General features: G+C 40.2%; 1 protein-coding gene across 1 annotated transcript in view; it reads left to right on the plus strand.

Moving 5' to 3' along the window:
• Nucleotides 1-20,143, plus strand: part of TTC27 (tetratricopeptide repeat domain 27) — a gene marked incomplete at both ends in the record, with an annotated part of 169,881 nt that overhangs the window by 12,393 nt on the left and 137,345 nt on the right. Inside the window, 2 exons of the mRNA XM_080712024.1 lie at nucleotides 12,911-13,075; nucleotides 15,412-15,545. Coding sequence (XP_080568150.1) covers nucleotides 12,911-13,075; nucleotides 15,412-15,545 — 299 coding nt within the window. The remainder of the gene's footprint in view (nucleotides 1-12,910; nucleotides 13,076-15,411; nucleotides 15,546-20,143) is intronic.

Consider the following 20,143-nt stretch of genomic DNA (forward strand, 5'->3'; position numbering starts at 1 on the left):
CTCAGGATTTGGGAGACCGAGACAGCAGGATTGCAGGTTTGAGGCCAGCCTCAGAAACTTAGGAAGACCCTCAGCAACTTAGTGAGACCCTGTTTTAAAATGAAAAAGAGTGCTGGGGCCTTTAGAGTTTTTAGGTTTCGAGTAGGATCTCAGTAAGCTGCTGAGGGTCCTACTACATTACTGCGGCTCTCCTTGACCTGCAGCCCTCCGGTCTCAGCCTCCCAATTACTGGTCTGATGGATTCATGCTACCATGGCATTCTTGGTGATTGTCATCTCAACTGGGGTTAGATGGAATTTCAGTGTCGCTTTGTTTGCATTTACCTGATTGTTCTTTTTTGGTGTGTGTGTGTGTGTGTGTGTGTGTGTGTGTGTGTGTGTGTGTCTGTGGATGGAACCCAGCGGCATTCTACCTCCAAGAGACACCCCCAGCCCTATTTTTTATTCTCTATTTTGAAACAGTGTCAACCACGATCCTCCTGTCTCAGCCTCCCAAATGCTGGGATTACAAGCGTGTGCCACCACGCCCAGCTGATTGTTAACATTCTTAATGCATCTTCCTAAAAAGGGCATATTGCATCCACTTAGATTATGTATATCCTTTATTGATTCAGTGTAAAGTCTGAGAGATATAATGTGCAAGGACACTATGGGATTTATCAGTTCAGTTCATTAAAATGGAAGCAATTACATTCTTACAGCGAATGTGCATCATCATTTAAGGTATATTAGTTTATAAACAACAGTAACTGACTCAGAATGACGGAAAAAAGATAAAACTTAGCAGAAGTCTTAGTGGAGAATATCAGTGAATTATATAAATAGCCAAACCCATAAGATATTTCAAAGAAAAAAGGAACTGATTTAAAAAAAAACAGTTTCAAGAGCACATAGATCTTAGAATTTCAGATTAAAAAATAGCTAATCAGAGCTGGGCGTGGTCGCATACATTTATAATCCAGGTACTTGGTAGGCTGAGACAGGAGGATCACAGTTTTGGGGCCAGCTTCAGTTACTACTTAGTGAAGTTCTTTGCAATTTAGTGAGACCCTGTTTCAAAATAAAGAATGAAAAATAAGGCTGGAGGTGTAGCTTGGAGATAGAAGACCCCTGGGTTCAATCTCCAGCACCAAAAAAAAGCTCATCACTAAGTTCTACCACCTTACCTGCTTCTTCTTTCTTCATCCTCCTCCTCCTGCTCCTTCACCTCTTCTTTATTTATTTCCCTCCTCCTCCTCCTCTTCTTTTTCTTCTTCTTCTTCTTAGGAAAGGGTTTAAAAATATATAAAAATTAATGCTGGGATATAGTTCAGAGATAAAATGCTTCTGGGTTCATTCCTCTGTACCATTGAAAAATGAACAACAATAACAAAATGCTTAAAAACAAATGAAAATTTGCCAAGTAATTACAAACAAAACATGCATGTCAGTGCGTCCTGCTGTCTCTGTTGCAGGTCCTCTGATATTTCCTAAGGAAGTACTTTTTACTTGGTTTTTATTGTCCCTTTTAAAAAAAAAAAAAATCCAGGGGCCTTCTACCTACAGGCTACACCCTCGACTTATTTTATATTTTATTTGGAAACAGGGTCTCACTAAGTTGCTGAGAGCCTCACTAAGTAGCGGAGGCTGGCTTCGAACTTGCATGATCCTCCTGTCTCCGCCTTCCAAGTACTGGGATTACAAGCCTGTGCCAACACTCCTAGCTGGGCTTTTATTTTTTATTAAATTAAATTAATTAATTAATAAAATTATTTTTTGCAGTACTTGGAATTAAACCCAGGGGCATTCATTCTACCTCTGAATTACACCCCAAGTCCTATTTTCTATTCTTTATTTTGAAACAGAGTTCACCAAATTGCAGAGGGCCTCACTAAATAGCTGAGGCTGGCCACGAACCTGCAATCCTCCTGTCTTAGCCTCCCAAGTACTGGAATTACAAGTGTGCGCCACCACACCTGGCTGTCCCTGGACTTGGAGTCATCTTTCTTTTTTTGGGGGGTGGTTACTGGGGATGGAACTCAGAGGCATTCTACTTTTGAGCTACATCCCCGGCCCTATTACTTTTTTAAAAATTCTTTATTTTGAAACAGAGTCTCACTGAGTTGCAAAGTACCTCACTAAGTAGCTGAGGCTGTCTGTGAATCGTGGTCCTCCTGTCTTAGCCTCCCAAATGCTGGGGTTACAAGTGTGCGCCACCACACCTGGCTTGGAATCATTTTTCTTGGCAAAACTTGCCTAAACAAAACAAATTCTCCTGTAGTGAGGGAATACTTGAACACTAAGGAACTTGGATTTTGTAATGAGTTTCTAGGTTACAGAAATGGGATTTGACTTTATATCTGTCTAAGTCCAGACCCCATTCTCTTTTCACATCCCAAGAGTATATAGTATGAGTGTGTGTGTGCGCGCGCCTGTGTGTATTGGGTGGGGGTGTAGTGGTTAGCATCACTGTGAGGAGAAGCACTGGTTTGTAAATGAAGGAGGTAGCTTCTTCATGAAGGTGCATTTGCAACTGGGAGAAGCTCCTGAACCTTTCTAGGATCCTTTTCTTCATGGCAACAGGTATATTAGGATGCAGTAGGGAGGATGTAGCCTGGTACTAATATTGCTAAGTGAGGTGATGGCTTGACACTGACTTATTCTAGAACAGATACACACATGCACACACACGCACGCATATACACACACACATGCACACATGCACACATATTCACATATGCACACACGCACGTATACACACACTAGTCTGGAGAAAGTGGACATTTATACATAGTTAAATAAAAGAAAGTAAGGAAAACATTCCATTAGTAAGTAATTCATTCATTGATGTTGATACCTATATTTTATATGCCATCAAGATTTTAGGTGATGTAAAGCTGTAGAAAAAGCTGGGGAATGTTAGACCACTCAATTATTATATTAAAAAAAAACATTTGTCATGTCCTGGAATTTATACCTGACTTAAAATGGCAGACTTGGGGGCTGGGGATAAAACTCAGTGGTAGAGGGCTTGCCTATCATGCCTCGGTTGAATCCTCAGTACTGCAAAAACAAGATAGTAGATTCCTTATTTGTTTATTTGTATGTGGTATTGAACCCAGTAGTAGTCTACCTCCAAGCTACTGCCCCAGCCCTATTTTATTTATTTTTAATATTTTTTTGTGGTGCTGGAATTGGACCAAGGGGCATTTTACCTCTGAGCTACATTCCTAGCCCTATTTTGTTTTTTTTATTTGGACACATGGTCTCACTCAGTTGTTGAGGGCCTCACTAAGTTGCTGATGCTGGCCTTGAACTTATGGTCCTCCTGTCTCAGCTTTCCAAGTACTGGGATTACAGGTATACACTACTATGCCTGGCTCCAGCTCTATTTATTCTTTATTTTGAAACAGGGTTTCATTAAGTTGCTCCAGTCCTATTTATTCTTTATTTTGAAACAGGGTTTCATTAAGTTGCTTAGGCTGGCCTTGAACCTGTGATCCTCCTGTCTCAATCTCCTAAATATTAGGATTGTAGGCATGTGCCACCATGCCTGGTTTATTTATTTGTTTATTATGGAGCTGAGATTTGAACTGGGGGCCTTGTGTATGCTAGATTCATTAAATTTAAGGAGATTATTATTATTATTATTATTATTATTATTATTAGTGTATATGTGTATGTGGTATTGGATATTGAACTCAGGAGCATTCTACTGCTGAGCTACACCCCTAGCCCTTTTTATTTTTTGTTTCAAAACAGAGTCTTGAGAGTCTTGCTATGTTGCTGAGGCTGTCCTTGAACCTGCTATCCCCGTCTCAGCCTCCTAAGTGCTCAGATTACAGGCATGTACTACCACGCCTGACTTCTCTTTCTATTTTTATAAACACACACACACACACACACACACACACACACACACACACACACACACTATTATAGGAGTGGAGTGTATACCACCATGCCCTGCTAGTTTATTACTTTTTATATATTGATATTTCAGTCTGTGTGTGTGTGTGTGTGTGTGTGTGTGTGTGTGTGTGTGTGTGTGTGTGTTGTGTGGTACTGGGGATGGAACCCAGGGGCCTTCTACCTCTGGGTTATACTCCCAGATCTATTTTATGTTTTGTTTGGAAACAGGTTCTAAGTTGCTGAGAGCCTCACTAAGTAGCTGAGGCTGGCTTTGAACCTGCACAATCCTCCTGTCTCAGCCTATATAATGATATTTTTTAGGTAACAGAAATGAAAAAATACTTATCTTTTCCTTGCAAGACATTTTGACTTAATGCTTTTGGATTGTAAAACATTTTAATTAGCAAATTTAGCCTACTGAACTATGTATATTTCCATTAAGGCTGTAGACTGCTGTAGGTTGTTTAGGTTGAGCTTTTTAAAAATTTGTTTCTTCTTAGCATAATGTGTAGAAAAAAGTAAATATTTAGTACATACTTATTGTATAATAACAGATAACCTATATTCAGTTTTTAGTATGTGTAACTTTTAGGAGAGAAATTGTAGAACTCCCTCTAAGGAACCATGCTTGTACCTAGGAATATTTGTCCTCTATCTTGATAGCAGTTTCTGTTTAACTTTTCACCAAAGGTTTTCCAAAGAGTGAAATATATATGGGACTTTGAATCTTTTTCTAACAGTGCTGCTTAGGTGCCATTCCCTTCCGAATGAAAATTAAAATCAGATGTTCCATTTAGCAGATATGTTGTTGTCCATCCGTCCGTCCTTCCTTCCTTCCTTCCCTTCCTCCCTCCCTCCCTCCCTCCTTCCTTCCTTCCTTCCTCTTTCTTTTTCTTTCTTTTTGTGGTATTGGGGATAGAGCCCAGTGGCTACTGCTTCTGAGCTACTACATCCCAGCCCTATTGTTTATTCTTTAATTTTAAACAGAATCTTACTAAGTTGTGGAGGGTCTGGCTAAGTTGCTGAGGCTGGCCACCAACCTCCTCTCTCAGCATTCCTAGTACTCGGATTATAGGCATGCACACCTGACTCTTCTATCTATTTTTATAAAAAAAATATATATACACACATATATGTACATTTATACATATATATTATACATGTTTATGTGTGTATAGTTTGTTTTTCTCCATTTATACTATTTCATATTTTTATTTTTTATTACTACTATTTTTTTTTTTAGTGGTATTGAGGTTCCTGGAAGCCCTTCTACCTCCAGGCTATACTCCCTGACCTATTTTATACTTTTTTTAAATTTGGAAACAGGGTCTCTTTAGCTAGCTTGGCTGGCTTCGAACCTACGCAATCCTCCTGTCTCTGCCTCCCAAGCGCGGGGATTACAAGCGTGCGCCACCACACCCAGCCTATTTCATATTTTTAAAGTGAAGTAATATAGTCAGGCGCGGTGGCGCACGCTTATAATCCCCGCATTTGGGAGTCTGAGACCGGAGGATTGCTCGTGGTTCAAGGACAGCCTCATCTACTTAGTGAGGCCCTTTGCAACTCATTGAGACCCTGTTTCAAAATAAAGAACAAAATGTAGGGCTGTGGGTGTAGCTTGGAGGTAGAATACCCCTGTGCCCCCGAGTACCTCAAGAAGGAGGAGGAGGAGGAGAAGGAGGAGGAGGCGGTGGCAGCATTTGGAAAAAGATGACAAGATGACATATGATTCATTTCTGTAGTTAATTTTATAAAAAGGCAGTTATATTGTATAGAATATTGCATAACTACCTGTAATTTTTTAATGGAAAATTGGTTATTGACCAAACAAGCAAGGTCTAACTGGGAGTTTTTTAAGGAAATCAAATTTGGTGTGATTACTCTAATGTTACATTTCTTCCCTTTTCATATTATCTTATATAAATCTGCATTTATGGCCACATTTTAACCACATCTCAGTGACTAATCTTTATAACAATGACCCTTACTTACTATGAAAAGAAAAGAAAAACATCATCTTTATAGTTTAGAGAGAATTTTATTCTAAAAGTAAAAAGTTCTAAAATAAATTATTAACTAACATATCTGGAAAATATGATAGTAAGTGACTCATCCCCCAAGTGGGCTCAGTTTTTTTCTGCAGGAGATTCCAGCATATCATTGCTTTGCTTTGCAATAAAGAATAATTTATATTACTGTTCTAGCTAATCAATTTTTAAATTTTATCTAGTCATAAATTGGTGCCTAGACATAATTAGACATCTTGCCTATGTCTGAATAGGTCTGTAGATAGTATTAAACTATGATATTTCATGAACAATCTTATTTTTAAACTGTTTTGTTCTGGGAGTTGACCCAAATGTTGACCAGTTGGTTAAAACTGAAATACTGTTCAGTGTCCAGAGAAGAATATTGTATTTGAAATGCTTCCCTAGAAGGATCATCAAAGAGTTGGCAGGAATTTTTCAGTATATGAAACACAAGCAACAGATTTTATGAAGAACTGTGATCTCTATGTTTTCATCCAGGAATGTTATGTCAGTGTAATATAGTGAAATAGCACCTATCAGGATATTAGCATTAACTGCTGGGTGGATCGCATCATTGAAAGAGTCAGTTGGAATCTTGAAAAATATGTTCCTAGGACCAGTCTAGGGCTTTCTTTTGAATGTCATACTAAATGAAACTACAATTCACTAGAGACTACTTAAGGGTCCACAACAATTTATTGTGGGATCTGGTACTGAAACGTGTTCCATACAGCGCATGAGGTAGAATGTTGCGGTTCAGCTATTTGCAGATGAACTCATGAGGTCACTGTCTAAGAGAAAGCAGCTTAAAATATTTTGTCAGTGAGTTCTGCTTTGACATCTGCAGGCAGCTCTATGACTCTGGGGTTAGAATCTTTCCATGTTGAAAGAATTGTTCAAAGGGATTAGTCTCTTGGTGAATGATGTTTACATTGACTTTCCCCCCTAAATTAGATACTTAGGAATAAATATTATTAACTGCACTAAATATGACTAATTATAATTATTCATAGGTATTTTATTTTAACATGACATTTAAATAATCTGATGAGAAGAGATTTTGGTTTTAGCATGCATTTTATTTTATTTATTTATTTTTGATGGTACTGGGGATGGAACCCAGGGGCATTCTACCTCCAACCTACTCCCCCAGCCCTATTTTTTTATTCTGTATTTTGAAACAGGGTCTCACTGAATTGCAAAGGGCCTCACTTAATAGTAGCTGAGGCAGGCCATGAATGTGATCCACCTGTCTTATCTTCTCAAATGTTGGGATTACAAGCATGCGCTACCATGCCTGGCTCTTTAGCATGCATTTTATTTTGTTTTATTTTTGCGGTACTGGGAATGGAACCCAGGGGCATTGTACCTCTGAGCTACACCCGAGCCCTATTTTTTTAATCTCTTTATTTTTGAAACAGGGTCTCACTGAGCTGGGAAGGGTAGCTGAGGCTGTCCACAAGTCACTAAGTAGCTGAGGCTGTCCACGAACCGCGATCCTCTGGTCTCTGCCTCCCAAATGCTGGTATTACAAGCGTGTGCCACCACGCCCAGCTTTAGCATGCATTTTAAATGTACTGGCTGGCATTTCGATGCAGAAGTTCATGAATATTAATTTACATTGAGAATCTCAGATTTATTAGAATAATTAATATGTCCTTTGGGTCAACATGGTCCTCAAATATAGACCCTGAGTCACCCAAAGCCTAAAACTTTGTGTTCCTAGTTGACTCATTGTTTTCAGTTATTCTGCATATCTGGCCAGTTCTTAAATCTTGCTAGTTCTTCCCTAAGGGGTCCATCTTTCTCCCTTTTTCCATTCCTACAACTCTTATCCTGGTCTGAAATCTTTGGCTTGGAAAGGCCCTTTATTTTATTTTTTTATTTTATTTGACTTTTTTTATTCTTTTTATTTTGAAACCGGGTCTCACTGAGTTGCAGAGGGCCTCACTAATTAGCTGAGGCTGTCCGCGAACCGCGATCCTCCAGGTCTCAGCCTCCCGAATGCTGGGATAACAAGTGTGCGCCACCACGCCTGGCTCATGGAAAGGCCCTTTAGAATTCATCTTGTCTAGCTAACACATTTGACAAAAAATTGAGACTCAGAGAAGTTGCCCAAGAGCCAGGACTCTGACCTGTCGTTCAGGCTCCAAGTCCTGCTCACTCTTTCCATTACCATGCTCAAGCTGGTCAGCCATGGAGTAACAGTCGTGACGGTGCAGCGAACATTCCTGTGACCTGCATGACTGTTCTAAGCTGTACCCAGTTCTTTCCTCACAAGGACTCTATCAGGTACAACTGAAGATGTCATAGTGGTGGGTGTAGTTTAATTTTTTTTTTTATATTGGGATCTTGCTGTATTATCTAGGCTGACCTTGAACTTGAAATATTTATTTCAAAATAGGGTTTCATGAAGTAGCTGAGGCTTACTCTGAACCTATGATCTTCCTGTTGCAGCCTCCCAATAGGAAGTACTAAGATTACAGGGCCTGACTGAATTTGCAGTCTTCTTGCCTCAGTGTCCCAAGTAACTGGAATTAGCATGTGTGGGTCACTTAGCCTGGCTTGCTGTGTGTGTGTGTGTGTGTGTGTGTGTGTGTGTGTGTGTGTGTGTATTTTACTGAGGATTGAACTCAAAGTCAGCTGAGGCTGACTTCGAACCCGTGTGATCCTCCTGTCTCAGCCTCCCAAGCACTGGGATTATAAGCGTGCACCACCACATCCGGCTTAAGAGAGACCCTATTTCAAAACAAAAAGTAAACCAGGCGTGGTGGTGTACGCTTGTAATCACAGTACTTGGGAGGCTGAGACAGGAAGATCACAGATTTGCGGCCAGCTTCAGCTACTTAGTGAGGTCCTCCACAACTTAGTGACTCCCTGTTTCAAAATAAAGGATAACCAGGAGTGGTGGTGCATGTTTGTAATCCCAGCGCTTGGGAGGCTGAGACAGGAGGATCACACAGGTTCGAAGACAGCCTCAGCTACTTAGTGAGGCTCTCAGCAACTTAGTGAGACCTTGTTTCCAAATAAAGTATAAACAGTAGGTCTGGGAGTATAGCCCAGAGGTAGAAAAGTCCCTGGGTTCCACCCTCAGTACCACACACACACAAAAAAAAATAAATAAAATAAACAAATAAAATAAATAAAGAATAAAAAATAGAGCTGTGAGTGTAGCTCAGTGGTAGAGTGCCCCTGGGTCCAATCCCTGTTATCACAGAAACAAACAAACAAAAACAAAAAATTAAAAGGAGCCAGAGCTATAGCTCAGAGATAGAATGCCCCTGGCTCAATCTGCATTATTACATAAACAAACAAAGTATGTCTGTACAGACATATGTGTATATCCAGTGCGGTGGCCCATGCTTGTACAGAGTTGTACAGCATGTGCCATCATGCCCAGCATTCTATTTATTTTCAATCTTGGAGGATTCCTTTTTCCTTTTTCTTTTCTTTTCTTTCTTTTTATTTATTTATTCTTTTTGGTGTGTCATTCTGAGGATTGAACCCAGGGGCATTCTACCTCTGAACTATATCCCTAGTTCTATTTTATTTTTATTTTGAAACAGAGTATTGCTGGGTTTCTGGTTTTGAACCTGAGACCTCCTTTCTCAAAAGCCGTCCTGAGTACTGGGATCGTAGGTGTGCACAGCTCCTGGCTGCGCCTTTTTTTTTCTTTTTTTGTAAACTGCTTTGTGAAATGTTGACTAACCCATTACTGAAAACAATGTAAAGGGTAGCTTGTCGTAATATTGTTGTAGGGAGTTTTATTTGGGGAGTCCAATTGAATAAGCCCTCTTGTTTAACACCCTTATAAAGTGGCATTTGTCATATTACTAGTTTCTTTATTACATATATTTAATTTTGACAGCCATTTTATTTCAGATACCTATGTCAGTAGGTTATTATCTTCCCATCACTTCATCCACAATATTTAGAGAAATACGCTAATTTAAATAAACTAATAATTCAGCTGGGCGTGGTGGCACACGCTTGTAATCCCCGCGCTTGGGAGGCGGAGACAGGAGGATCGCGCTGGTTCGAAGCCAGCCACGCACGCTGGCTTAAGAGACCCTGTTTCCAATAAAAATATAAAAATAGGTCTGGGAGTGTAGCCTGGAGATAGAAGGGCTTCCAGGAACCCCAGTACCACCAATAAATAAATAAATAAATAAATAAATAAATAAATAAACAAACTAATAATTCAGTTGCCAAGCCAATATACATTAATCTCTATTTTTTTTTTTATGGTACTGGGGATCGAACACAGGCATTCTACCTCCAAGCTACACCTCTGCACTCAGCCACATTTTATTTTTCATTTTTGAAATAGAGAGGAAGGCCTTGCTAAGTTGCTGGGGTTGGCTGTTAACCTGCCATCCTCCTGTCTCAGCTTCCCAAATACTGGGATTATAAGCATGCGCCATTACACCCATCTTTTTATTTGAAATTCATGTTATTTTAGATATATATGGATGTATATCTGTTTCCTCTTTTCTTTTAAGGGAGAAATTCTACGTTGTCTAAAGATACTAACGTAATTTCCCCTTCATCAGATTTTCTGTATTGTTTAACTAAAGATTCATTTGGCCGAGCGTGGTGGCACACACTTGTAATCCCTGCGCTGGGGAGGCTGAGATAGGAGGATCACACAGGTTCGAAGCCAGCCTCAGCTACTTAGTGAGGCTCTCAGCAACTTAGTGAGACCCTGTTTCCAAATAAAATAGAAAATAGGTCTGGGAGTATAGCCCGGAGGTAGAAAGCCTCTGGGTTCCACTCCCAGTACCACACACACACACACACACACACACACACACACACACACACAAAATATTCATTTGGTATTTTTTATCAACATTTTCTGTTGCCATATATTTGTTTGTTTACTTACTTGTTTTTGTGGTACTGGTGATTAAACCTAGGGTCAATCTACCTCTGAGCTACAACACCCCCAGCCCTTTTTTTTTTTTTTTTGGTGGTACTGGGGGTAGAACCCAGAGGCTTTCTACCTCTGGACTATACTCCCAGACCTTTTTATATTTTATTTGGAAACAGGGTCTCACTAAGTTTCTGAGAGCCTCACTAAGTAGCTGAGGCTGGCTTCGAACCCATGCGATCCTCCTGTCTCAGCCTCCCAAGCGCGGGGATTACAAGCATGCGCCATCATGCCCGCCCCCAGCCCTATTTTGTTTTAATTTTTAATTTTTTTTTTTTGTGGTACTGGGAGTAGAACCCAGGGGCCTTCTACCTCTGGGCTATACTTCCAGATCTGTTTTATACTTTATTTGGAAATAGGGTCTCACTAAGTTGCTGAGAGCCTCACTAAGTAGCTGAGGCTGGCTTCGAACCTGTGCAGTCCTCCTGTCTCAGCCTCCCAAATGTGGGGATTACAAGTGTGTGCCACCATGACTGGCAATTTTTTAATTTTTGCAGTATTGGGGATTGAGCCCAGGGGCATTCTACCTTCACCAGCCCTATTTTCTATTCTTTATTTTGAATCAGGGTCTCATTAAGTTGTAGAGGGCTCATAAGTGCTGAGGCTGGCCATGAACCTGGATCCTCCTGTCTCAGCCTCCCAAGTACTGGGATTACAAGTATGGACCACTACACCTGGTTCTGTTTTTTAATTTTAATTTTAATTTTAATTTTTTATTTGGAAATGGTCTCAGTAAGTTGCTGAAGCTGACTTTGAGCCTGTGTTCCTCCTGTCTCAGTCTCCCAAGTACTGGGATTATAGGTGAGTGACACCATGCCATAGTTTTTTTTCTTTTTCTTTTTTTTTTTTTTTTTGTGTGTGTGTGTGTGGTACTAGGGGTGGAACCCAGAGGCTTTCTACCTCTGGTCTATATATTTTATTTGGAAACAGAGTCTCACTAAGTTGCTGAGAGCCTCACTCAGTAGCTGAGGCTGGCTTCGAACCTGTGGGATCCTCCTGTCTCTGCTTCTCAAGCGCGGAGATTACAAGTGTGCGCCACCACGCTCAGCTCTCATTGCCATATTTTTTTATAGTATGATTAAGACAAACACTCAAGAGCAGGGAGATGGGCATGGAGGACACTGGTAGTTGCAGTGCTTGGAAGGCTGAGACAGGAGGATCGCAGATTTGAGGCCAGCCTTAGCAATTTAGTGAGGCTCTCTGCAATTTAGTGAGATCCTGATTCAGAATAAAAATAAAATGGGGATGAGGGTTGCCGGAGCCAGCTGGCAAAAGTACAGGTTCTGAATAGAGGAGTGAGGATTAAAGAATTTAATTCAAAGAATTTAATTCAAAGAATTTAATTCAAGCTTGGAAGGATCACCAGTCCACTCCTGGGTCAATATCTCTACTGGCTGATCCCGGGTTTATTTCTCTTAAAGCATGGGAGGGTCGCCAATCTCTATTGGGCCAACCCTGGGTTTATTTCTCTTGTGGTATTTATACAGTTTCTTACACCGGAATACAATAATGACATATCCAAAGTACCCTACATCATGGGCAGGTCAATCAATACTCTCGTGCCATCACAAACAACACGAACCTAATCTTCTCTCAGACCTTAATTACTTTGAACCTTCCATGACCCCAAACCTTGTTGACTCTGGGCAAAGGACAGTCAGCTGAGTGAAGGACAGTCAGAAGTATTCTTTTAGTACAGATAAGGGGAAAACCTTAATGGCTCTCCACAGAGGGTATAGCTTTAAGCTCCAGTACCAAAACATTAAAAAAAAAAAAAAAAAAAGAGCAGGTGTGTGAATCCTCCTTTGTGTGGAACAAAGGAGGTGACTTGTCTAACATTCTCAGCTCATGTTTGGAGCATATCAATGCTCAGAGCAGGCCAGCTGTTAACTAGTGTTATCTTTGTCGTCCTTACTTTGTGCATTGGAAATTCTTCAAGGCTACAAAATGTACACTCCAATAGTAAAGACTCTACAGAGACTATCTAATAGATACTTCAATATTATAGACTCTACATTTTACTCCTAGTTTTTAATGTATCATCTTTTGTCTTGCAGTGATGAAACTAGAGGATCTGTTCATTGGTGATTCAGGTCGCTATTTGGCTATTCAATTCCATCTGGAATGCGCTCATATATTTTTATATTACTATGAATATAAAAAAGCAAAAGAGCAGTTCAATATTGCTAAAGAGGTCAGCAGATTGCACATTGATTTGACAGGTAGGACTTTACATTTTATGAATAATTGATTTTGTAATAAAATCAATGTAAACACTGGCAGTTTTACTGTCTGCTAGTATTTAATTTTCTGTAGCCTATTCTTTGCTTTACAAAAATAGATTTTAAAGATGTTCTTTAAAAGTTTTTTTTTTTAGGACAAAATGTTTTCTTTATTCCTAGAGATTCCCATGTATTCTAATCTTGTTAGACACATGTTAGTAATAGATAGCAGCCAGGTGGCAAACTTTTGGTCAATTGGTTCTGGGTGTGAGCCTCCAAAGGCCTCTTCTGACTTTCCGTTCTTTTAAGACTGTCTGCCCAGTTCTTTCTTATAATTGCGCACCTATTGGTTCCACCCTGCTTGTTTTGTATTCCATTTTGTATTCTTTTATTTTATTTTTGGCAGTACTGGCTATTGGACCCAGAGGCATTCTACCTTTGAACTACATCCCAGGCCTATTTTTTTCTTTATTTTGAAACAGGGTCCCACTAAGTTGTGGAGGGCCTCATAAGTTGCTTAGGCTGGCTACGAACCTGTGATCCTCCTGTCTCTGCCTCCCAAGTCCTGGGATTGCAAGTGTGCACCACCACACCTGGCTTGTTTTGTATTCTTTTAGCACATGTGTCGGCATATAACAGGCATTCAATTAATATGTGTTTTATAAATACATTGAATTACAGAATTTCTCCCAAAACATTTGTCTCTTCTGAATGCTGGGTAAAAACATTGTTTTCTTTATATGTACTTTTCTACCCTTAATGTATGACAATATAATTGGCATTCAGTGTTAAATAAATAAATGGGAGGCAGACATCATCAATTGATTACCCCATTTATACCTGTTGAACCTGGCCTGAGCATCTCATGATGTGACTACCTGCCCATGAATGTTGAAGTGCTTTACCTGAGCCAGGTGTAGTGGCGCATGTAATCCCAGTTTTTAGAAAGTTGAAACAGGAGGGTCGCAGGTTTGAGGCAATCCTTAGCAATTTGTGAGACTCTGCAACTTAGTGAGACCTGTTTCAAAATAAGTAATAAAAAATTGGTCTGGGAGTGTAGCTCAGAGGTAGAATGCTCCTGGGTTCAATCCCCAGTACCAAAAAAAGGAAAAAAAAAAGGAAAAAAAAAAAAAAAAGAAATGATTGACCTGCATAGCCTCCCTAGGCGAGCTCTTGGTTCTGAGGCCCATTCTGAGTTCCCAAATTCTGGGCTTCTTGTTGAGCTAGTACTTATCAATAAGATGCCTTAGATTTTATGAGCAAAATGTGACTTTGCGGCTGGTCTAGGACCTAAGACACCTTTTATTACATTGTTTGTATGAGGAAAGTTATTTAATATCCAGCATATAGCTTTTGGCACAATGCCATGTATAAGTTGGAATCTTGTCTGTGTTTGAAAATATAGTCATATGTAATATAACTTGTGAGGTTAGGTTACAGATACTGTTTTTAAATATATTGGTCCTAAGGAGAATTTTGGGGGACTATTCAAAGATTAATGGCCCTGTACTCTATATATTCAGCTTTAACTGTTGTTATATTTATTAGCTAGTTTTTGTTATTTTTTCCAAGTTAGGGGTAAAGAATTAAAAATATAAATGTGGTGCTCAAAATATAAAATGAGAATCAGTTTATTATTTTTCCACTCACATATAGCCTTACTATTAAACAGAAAGCTGTGTTAAATGATTTCAGTGGCTATCTTTGGCATAACATGTTTAAAATGTTGATACATTACTTAGAGCCAGATTCATCACAGGATAAATTCCAGACTTCTTAGACTGGTCTCTGTAATCTGACATTTTCCAGAGAATGGTTATTGGAACTTGTGTTTCTCTTAAAGTGGTCTGAAAATAGCTAATCTGCAGCACATTGTTTGAGAACATAAAAAAATTTGATGTTATATGAAGCCAGATAGAATACTAGCCTGTGGGATTTAGAACCTGAAGACCCGGGCTTTGAGCTCTGGCTCTGATAGGGAGAAGCCCTGTGAGCTTGAACAAGTAAATAAACCTCAGAATCTCTGTCTTTTCATCTTTATATAGAGAGAGTAATAGATCTTCTGTCTACAATGCTTAATAAGTTACTTTAGTTTGATGTAAAAATTAGTGTGGGGAATCCAGTGGCAGGAATCTTGGGTCTGAGTCATGGCTCCATAGTTCATTGGCTTTATAATTTTGTAAGTCATTCCAACATCACTGGGTCTCAGGTTTCTCTTACATGAAACAGAGAAAACACCTTATAAACTCTAAAGTACTCTGAGAACATAATCTTCATGATTGTACTGTATATGTGATTGGCAAATCTTTAAATATATTTTCAATTTATCTTTTCAGGTGCTTTGGGAAAGAGAACACGATTTCAGGAAAATTACGTGGCACAACTGATTCTGGATGTCAGAAAGGAAGGTGATGTCCTTTGGAACTGTGAATTCAGTCCAGTACCCACTCCTCAGGAGCACTTACCCAAGGTAATTGGATTATAAGCTGTTTCATTCAACTAATGCCCAAGTTTAGCAGTTCCAATAGGTATGTACCATACAAACACTGAATGGGAAGGGCACAATTTTGTTTTGTTTTTGTGGTACTGGAGATTGAACTCAGGGGCACTCTTATCTCCAAGCTACAACCCCAGCCCTTTTTTAATTTCTGAAACAGGGTCTCTAGGTTGCTGAAGCTGGTTTCAAACCTGCAATCCTACTGTCTGAGCCTCCCAAGTACTGGGATTACGGGCATGTGCTGACACTGTTGGCTGGGAATAGCTTATTTTGTTCCTTCTGGAGCCTTTTCAAACTAGCTGCATTAACCCTGTTTTGAAACCTTTGTTATTTTTTTACCCATAAGTAGGGGGTAAATGGTATTATTTAGAATTCAATAATTGTGAATTAGTAGTGCAGTCAGTTATGTGTTATCCCCTTGAAGACATGCATAGAGCACACTGAAGAGAGAATAAATTATCTAGTTGCTACCGTATTTGTCTCTTTTGTCTTCTGTGTATATATTTTTCTTTTTTAATTGGGGCATTGTACCTTTGAGCTACACCCCCTGCCCTATTTTTTTTTTTTTTTTTTGGTGGTACTGGGGTTCCTGGAAGCCCTTCTACCTCCGGGCTACACTCCCAGACCTATTTTTTACATTTTTATTTTGGAAACAGGGTCTCCTAAGCCAGCACGCGCGGCTGGCTTCGAACCTGCGCAATCCTCCTGTCTCTGCCTCCCAAGCGCAGGGATTACAAGTGTGCGCCACCACGCCCGGCCCCCCTGCCCTATTTTTTATTCTTTATTTTGAAACAGGGTCTCACTGAATTGTGAAGGGCCTTGTTAAGTACGCCACCACACCCAGCCTTGTATGTATATTTTTTAACATTCAGAGACTCGAAGTTTCTTTGACTTTTTCTAAATATATAAACCAGTTGGCATTATGGTGCATACCTGTAATCCCAGTACTTGGGAGGCTGAGACAGGGGGATCTCAGGTTCATGGCCAGTCTCAGTAACCTAGTGAGACCCTGTTTCAAAACAAAAAATGAGAAATGCAAGGAGCATAGCTCTGAGTTAGACTGCCCCTGGGTTCAATCCCTAGCACCACACACACACACAATGGGCATGTATACCAATCGTGAGAATTTCTTTTCATCAGGTTTTGTTCTTCCTTTTGTTACTCTGTCAAGATTGGGTTGATTGCTGCTTTAATGAACCTTTTTTGACAGCTCCAGTGAATTCTTTTCTTATAGTTTGAATTTAGGACTCTAGGTCAGACCTATTTATAGGCCTCTAGCTGCTTCCTTGAAGATCATTAACATTTATAAGTTTTAATTCCAGAGACCCTGTACCTACATTTTTTTTTTGGTACTTGCAGGTAGAACCCAGAGGCTTTCTATCTCCGGGCTATACTCCCAGACCTTTTTATATTTTATTTGGAAACAGGGGCTCACTGAGTTGCTGAGAGCCTCACTAAGTAGCTGAGGCTGGCTTCGAACCCGTGCGATCCTCCTGTCTCAGCCTCCCAAGCGCGGGGATTACAAGTGTGCGCCACCACGCCCGGCTGTACCTACATTTTCAATTGTCCCTTGATTAAATTTACCCTCAAAGTTTATGCTATTCTACTCTTCCTCCCAGAGCTTGCAAGCAAACTTACCTTGAGTTCAGGGAACACTAACATTCTGTTCCGTGCTGAGCATGATCAAGCAAGGGGAGGCTAGGGGTGAGTGAGACGAGTGGCCGCGGCCCCCAGCCAAGGATGAGATGACTGGCCACGTGGGAGCATTACGTCTCTCCTGCGAGCTCCAGGACACAGCAGGCTTTTGTGGTAACTTCACTGAGGAACAGCTCTTGATTCTTTTTTTTTTTTTTTTTTTTTTTTTTGTGGTACTGGGGTTCCTGGAAGCCCTTCTACCTCTGGGCTACACTCCCAGACCTATTTTATACTTTTTTATATTTGGAAACAGGGTCTCTTTAAGTCAGCATGGACCTGTGTGATCCTCTTGTCTCCGCCTCCCAAGTGCGGGGATTACAAGCGTGCGCCACCACGCCCGGCTACAGCTCTTGATTCTAAGAAAATGAACGAGGGAGAATTGTGGAAACCCAGGCAGGGGTCAGACCACACAGGACACACAGTGCCCCACCTGAAAGATGCAGTGCTGTGACTGAGCCAGCGCACCGCTGTGACAGTGCTAGCCCGAGAACTGCGCGAAACCAGCTCCCATCCTTGGTTTCTTCCTCATAGGTACAGGGCCTTTCCTAAGATGCCACCCTGATGCTTCAGTTAACAGCCATACGTCCAGCTTTTACGCCATAGCGCAGCTTCTTGGAGGAGAGAGTTAATTTTGAAATTTAAGCATTTTATTCAGTGATACAGTATAGCTTGTCTTTTAAATGTTCTTCTATAGAAAATTGTATCCTGTGATGAAAGATATGGTGACAGTTAAAGGATTGTATAAAATATGATGCACAATTTAATATAGAATTTAATATTTTCATGTTCAAAATAAAATACATTTATATAATCTTATGACCTTTTTTAAGTACAGCTTAAAGTTGGAAAGTATAAGTTGTGTGATACAGGTGTGGATTAGATAGAAACATAACTTTATTCTCATGAGTGAAAGATAGAATTGTTTGTTAAATTAGATGTATGTCATATTTCCCTATGATACTTTTAAATTATAAAAGTACATATTTAATAATTATTCTTCAGGGGGAAAAAGAAGCACTATTACATCAATTATAGTGATTGTAAAATATCCTAAATAGAAATGTGACAGTGTGACAGTGTATGTTTTAGAATTGGGGATGTACAGCTGGGCATGGTGGTGCACTTTTATAATCCCTGCACTTGGGAGGCTGAGACAGGAGGATTGCACAGGTTCGAAGCCAGCCTCAGCTACTGAGTGAGGCTCTCAGCAACTTAGTGAGACCCTGTTTCCAAATAAAATATAGAATAGGTTTGGGAGTATAGAAAGATTAGTATATAGAAAGATGAGGTTTTTGAATCCTGAAGTAAAGAGGCTCTGGATTCCACCCCTAGTACCACAAAAAAAAAAAAAAAAGAAAAAAAAAGAATTGGGGGTGTATAATAATTTATTGCCAACGAGGAACGTAATATTTTCTCTTTGAGACTTCCTAGATTTGTAATCTATTATTAGCGGAGAATTACATGGATATTGGAATTCAGTAAGCCAACAATTATGAGCACCCCCCGTGCAAATCAAAGACAGCCTCATGGCAGCGTGTGGTGGCACACACCTGTGGTCCTAACAAACTCTTAAATGGTACTCCTTTTCAAATTGTTTTGCTATTGTAGGTACCTTTCCTTTTATATCAAATTTAATGTTTCATGGCATTGGGGATTGAAACCAGCGGCATTCTAGGGGTACACCTCCAGCGCCATTTTATTTGGAGACAGGGCCTTGCTAGGTTGATGAGCGCTTAACTCCTCGTTGAGACTTTCCTTGAGCCTGTGATCCCCCTGTCTCAGCCTCCTGAGTACTAGGATTACAAGTGGGTGCCATCGCGCCCAGCTTTTATGTAAAGTCAATTTGTTGATTCTATGTAAAATCAACTTGTCAATTTGGTGTTTCTATTGTTAAGAAGCAAGTATTTATAATCTATATCATAAACTGGCCACACTATACGGTTAAGACATGGAATTGATGTTTTAGATTGGGATTTATTTTATTTTGTTTTGCGGTACTAGGGATTGAAATCAGGGTATTCTACCTCCGAGCTTCACCCGCAGCCCTATTTTTTTTTCTTCATTTTGAAACAGGGTCTCACCAAGTTGCAGAGGGCCTCACTCACTGAGGCTGGCCGCGAACCTCTGGTCCTCCTGTCTCAGACTCCTAAGAACTGGGATTACAGGGATGCACCACTACATCCGGCTTAGATTGGAATTTAGAAGTGAAGAGAAAGATTAGGTTTTTGAATCCTGATTCTACATTTGAATATGACTTTGGATCATCTTTTAAAATTTCTCATAGCTGGGCATGGTGGCCCATTCTTGTTATCTCAGTACTTGGGAGGCTGAGTCAGGAGGACTGGAGGTTTGAGGCCAGCCCTTGGGTTTAATCCTTAGTAATATTCATTCATTCTTTCTCTTTCTCGCTCCTTATTCATTGTGTGTGTTTTTTTCTTTTTTTGAAGAACTAGGGATGGAACCCAGGGGCATTCTACCTCTGAGCGACACTCCCAGCCCTATTTTTTTATTCTTTATTTTTGAAACAGGGTCTCACTGAGTTGCAAAGGGCCTCACTAAGTAGCTGAGGCTCTCCTTGAACATCGATCCTCCTGTCTCAGCCTCCCAAATGCTGGGATTACAAGTGTAGAATAGAAATACCTATTGCCTATGATTATTGTGAGGATGAATAAGGAAAGGTATTTGAAATTAGCAGCAGAGAGGCTTTTGCCTGCTAGGCTCAGTCAGTGATAGCTGCGATTCCCTGTTGGGTTTTTTGCTAGTCTTTATAGGACAGGTCTCATTATGTACCCAGGCTGGTCTTAAACTCCTGGGCTCATGTGCTTCTCCTGCTTCAGCTTCCCTAGTAGCTAGAACTGCGGTACAATGCCACTGTG

This window comes from Muscardinus avellanarius (genome assembly GCF_963383645.1).
Source record: "Muscardinus avellanarius genome assembly, chromosome: 15".
NCBI lineage: Eukaryota > Metazoa > Chordata > Mammalia > Rodentia > Gliridae > Muscardinus > Muscardinus avellanarius.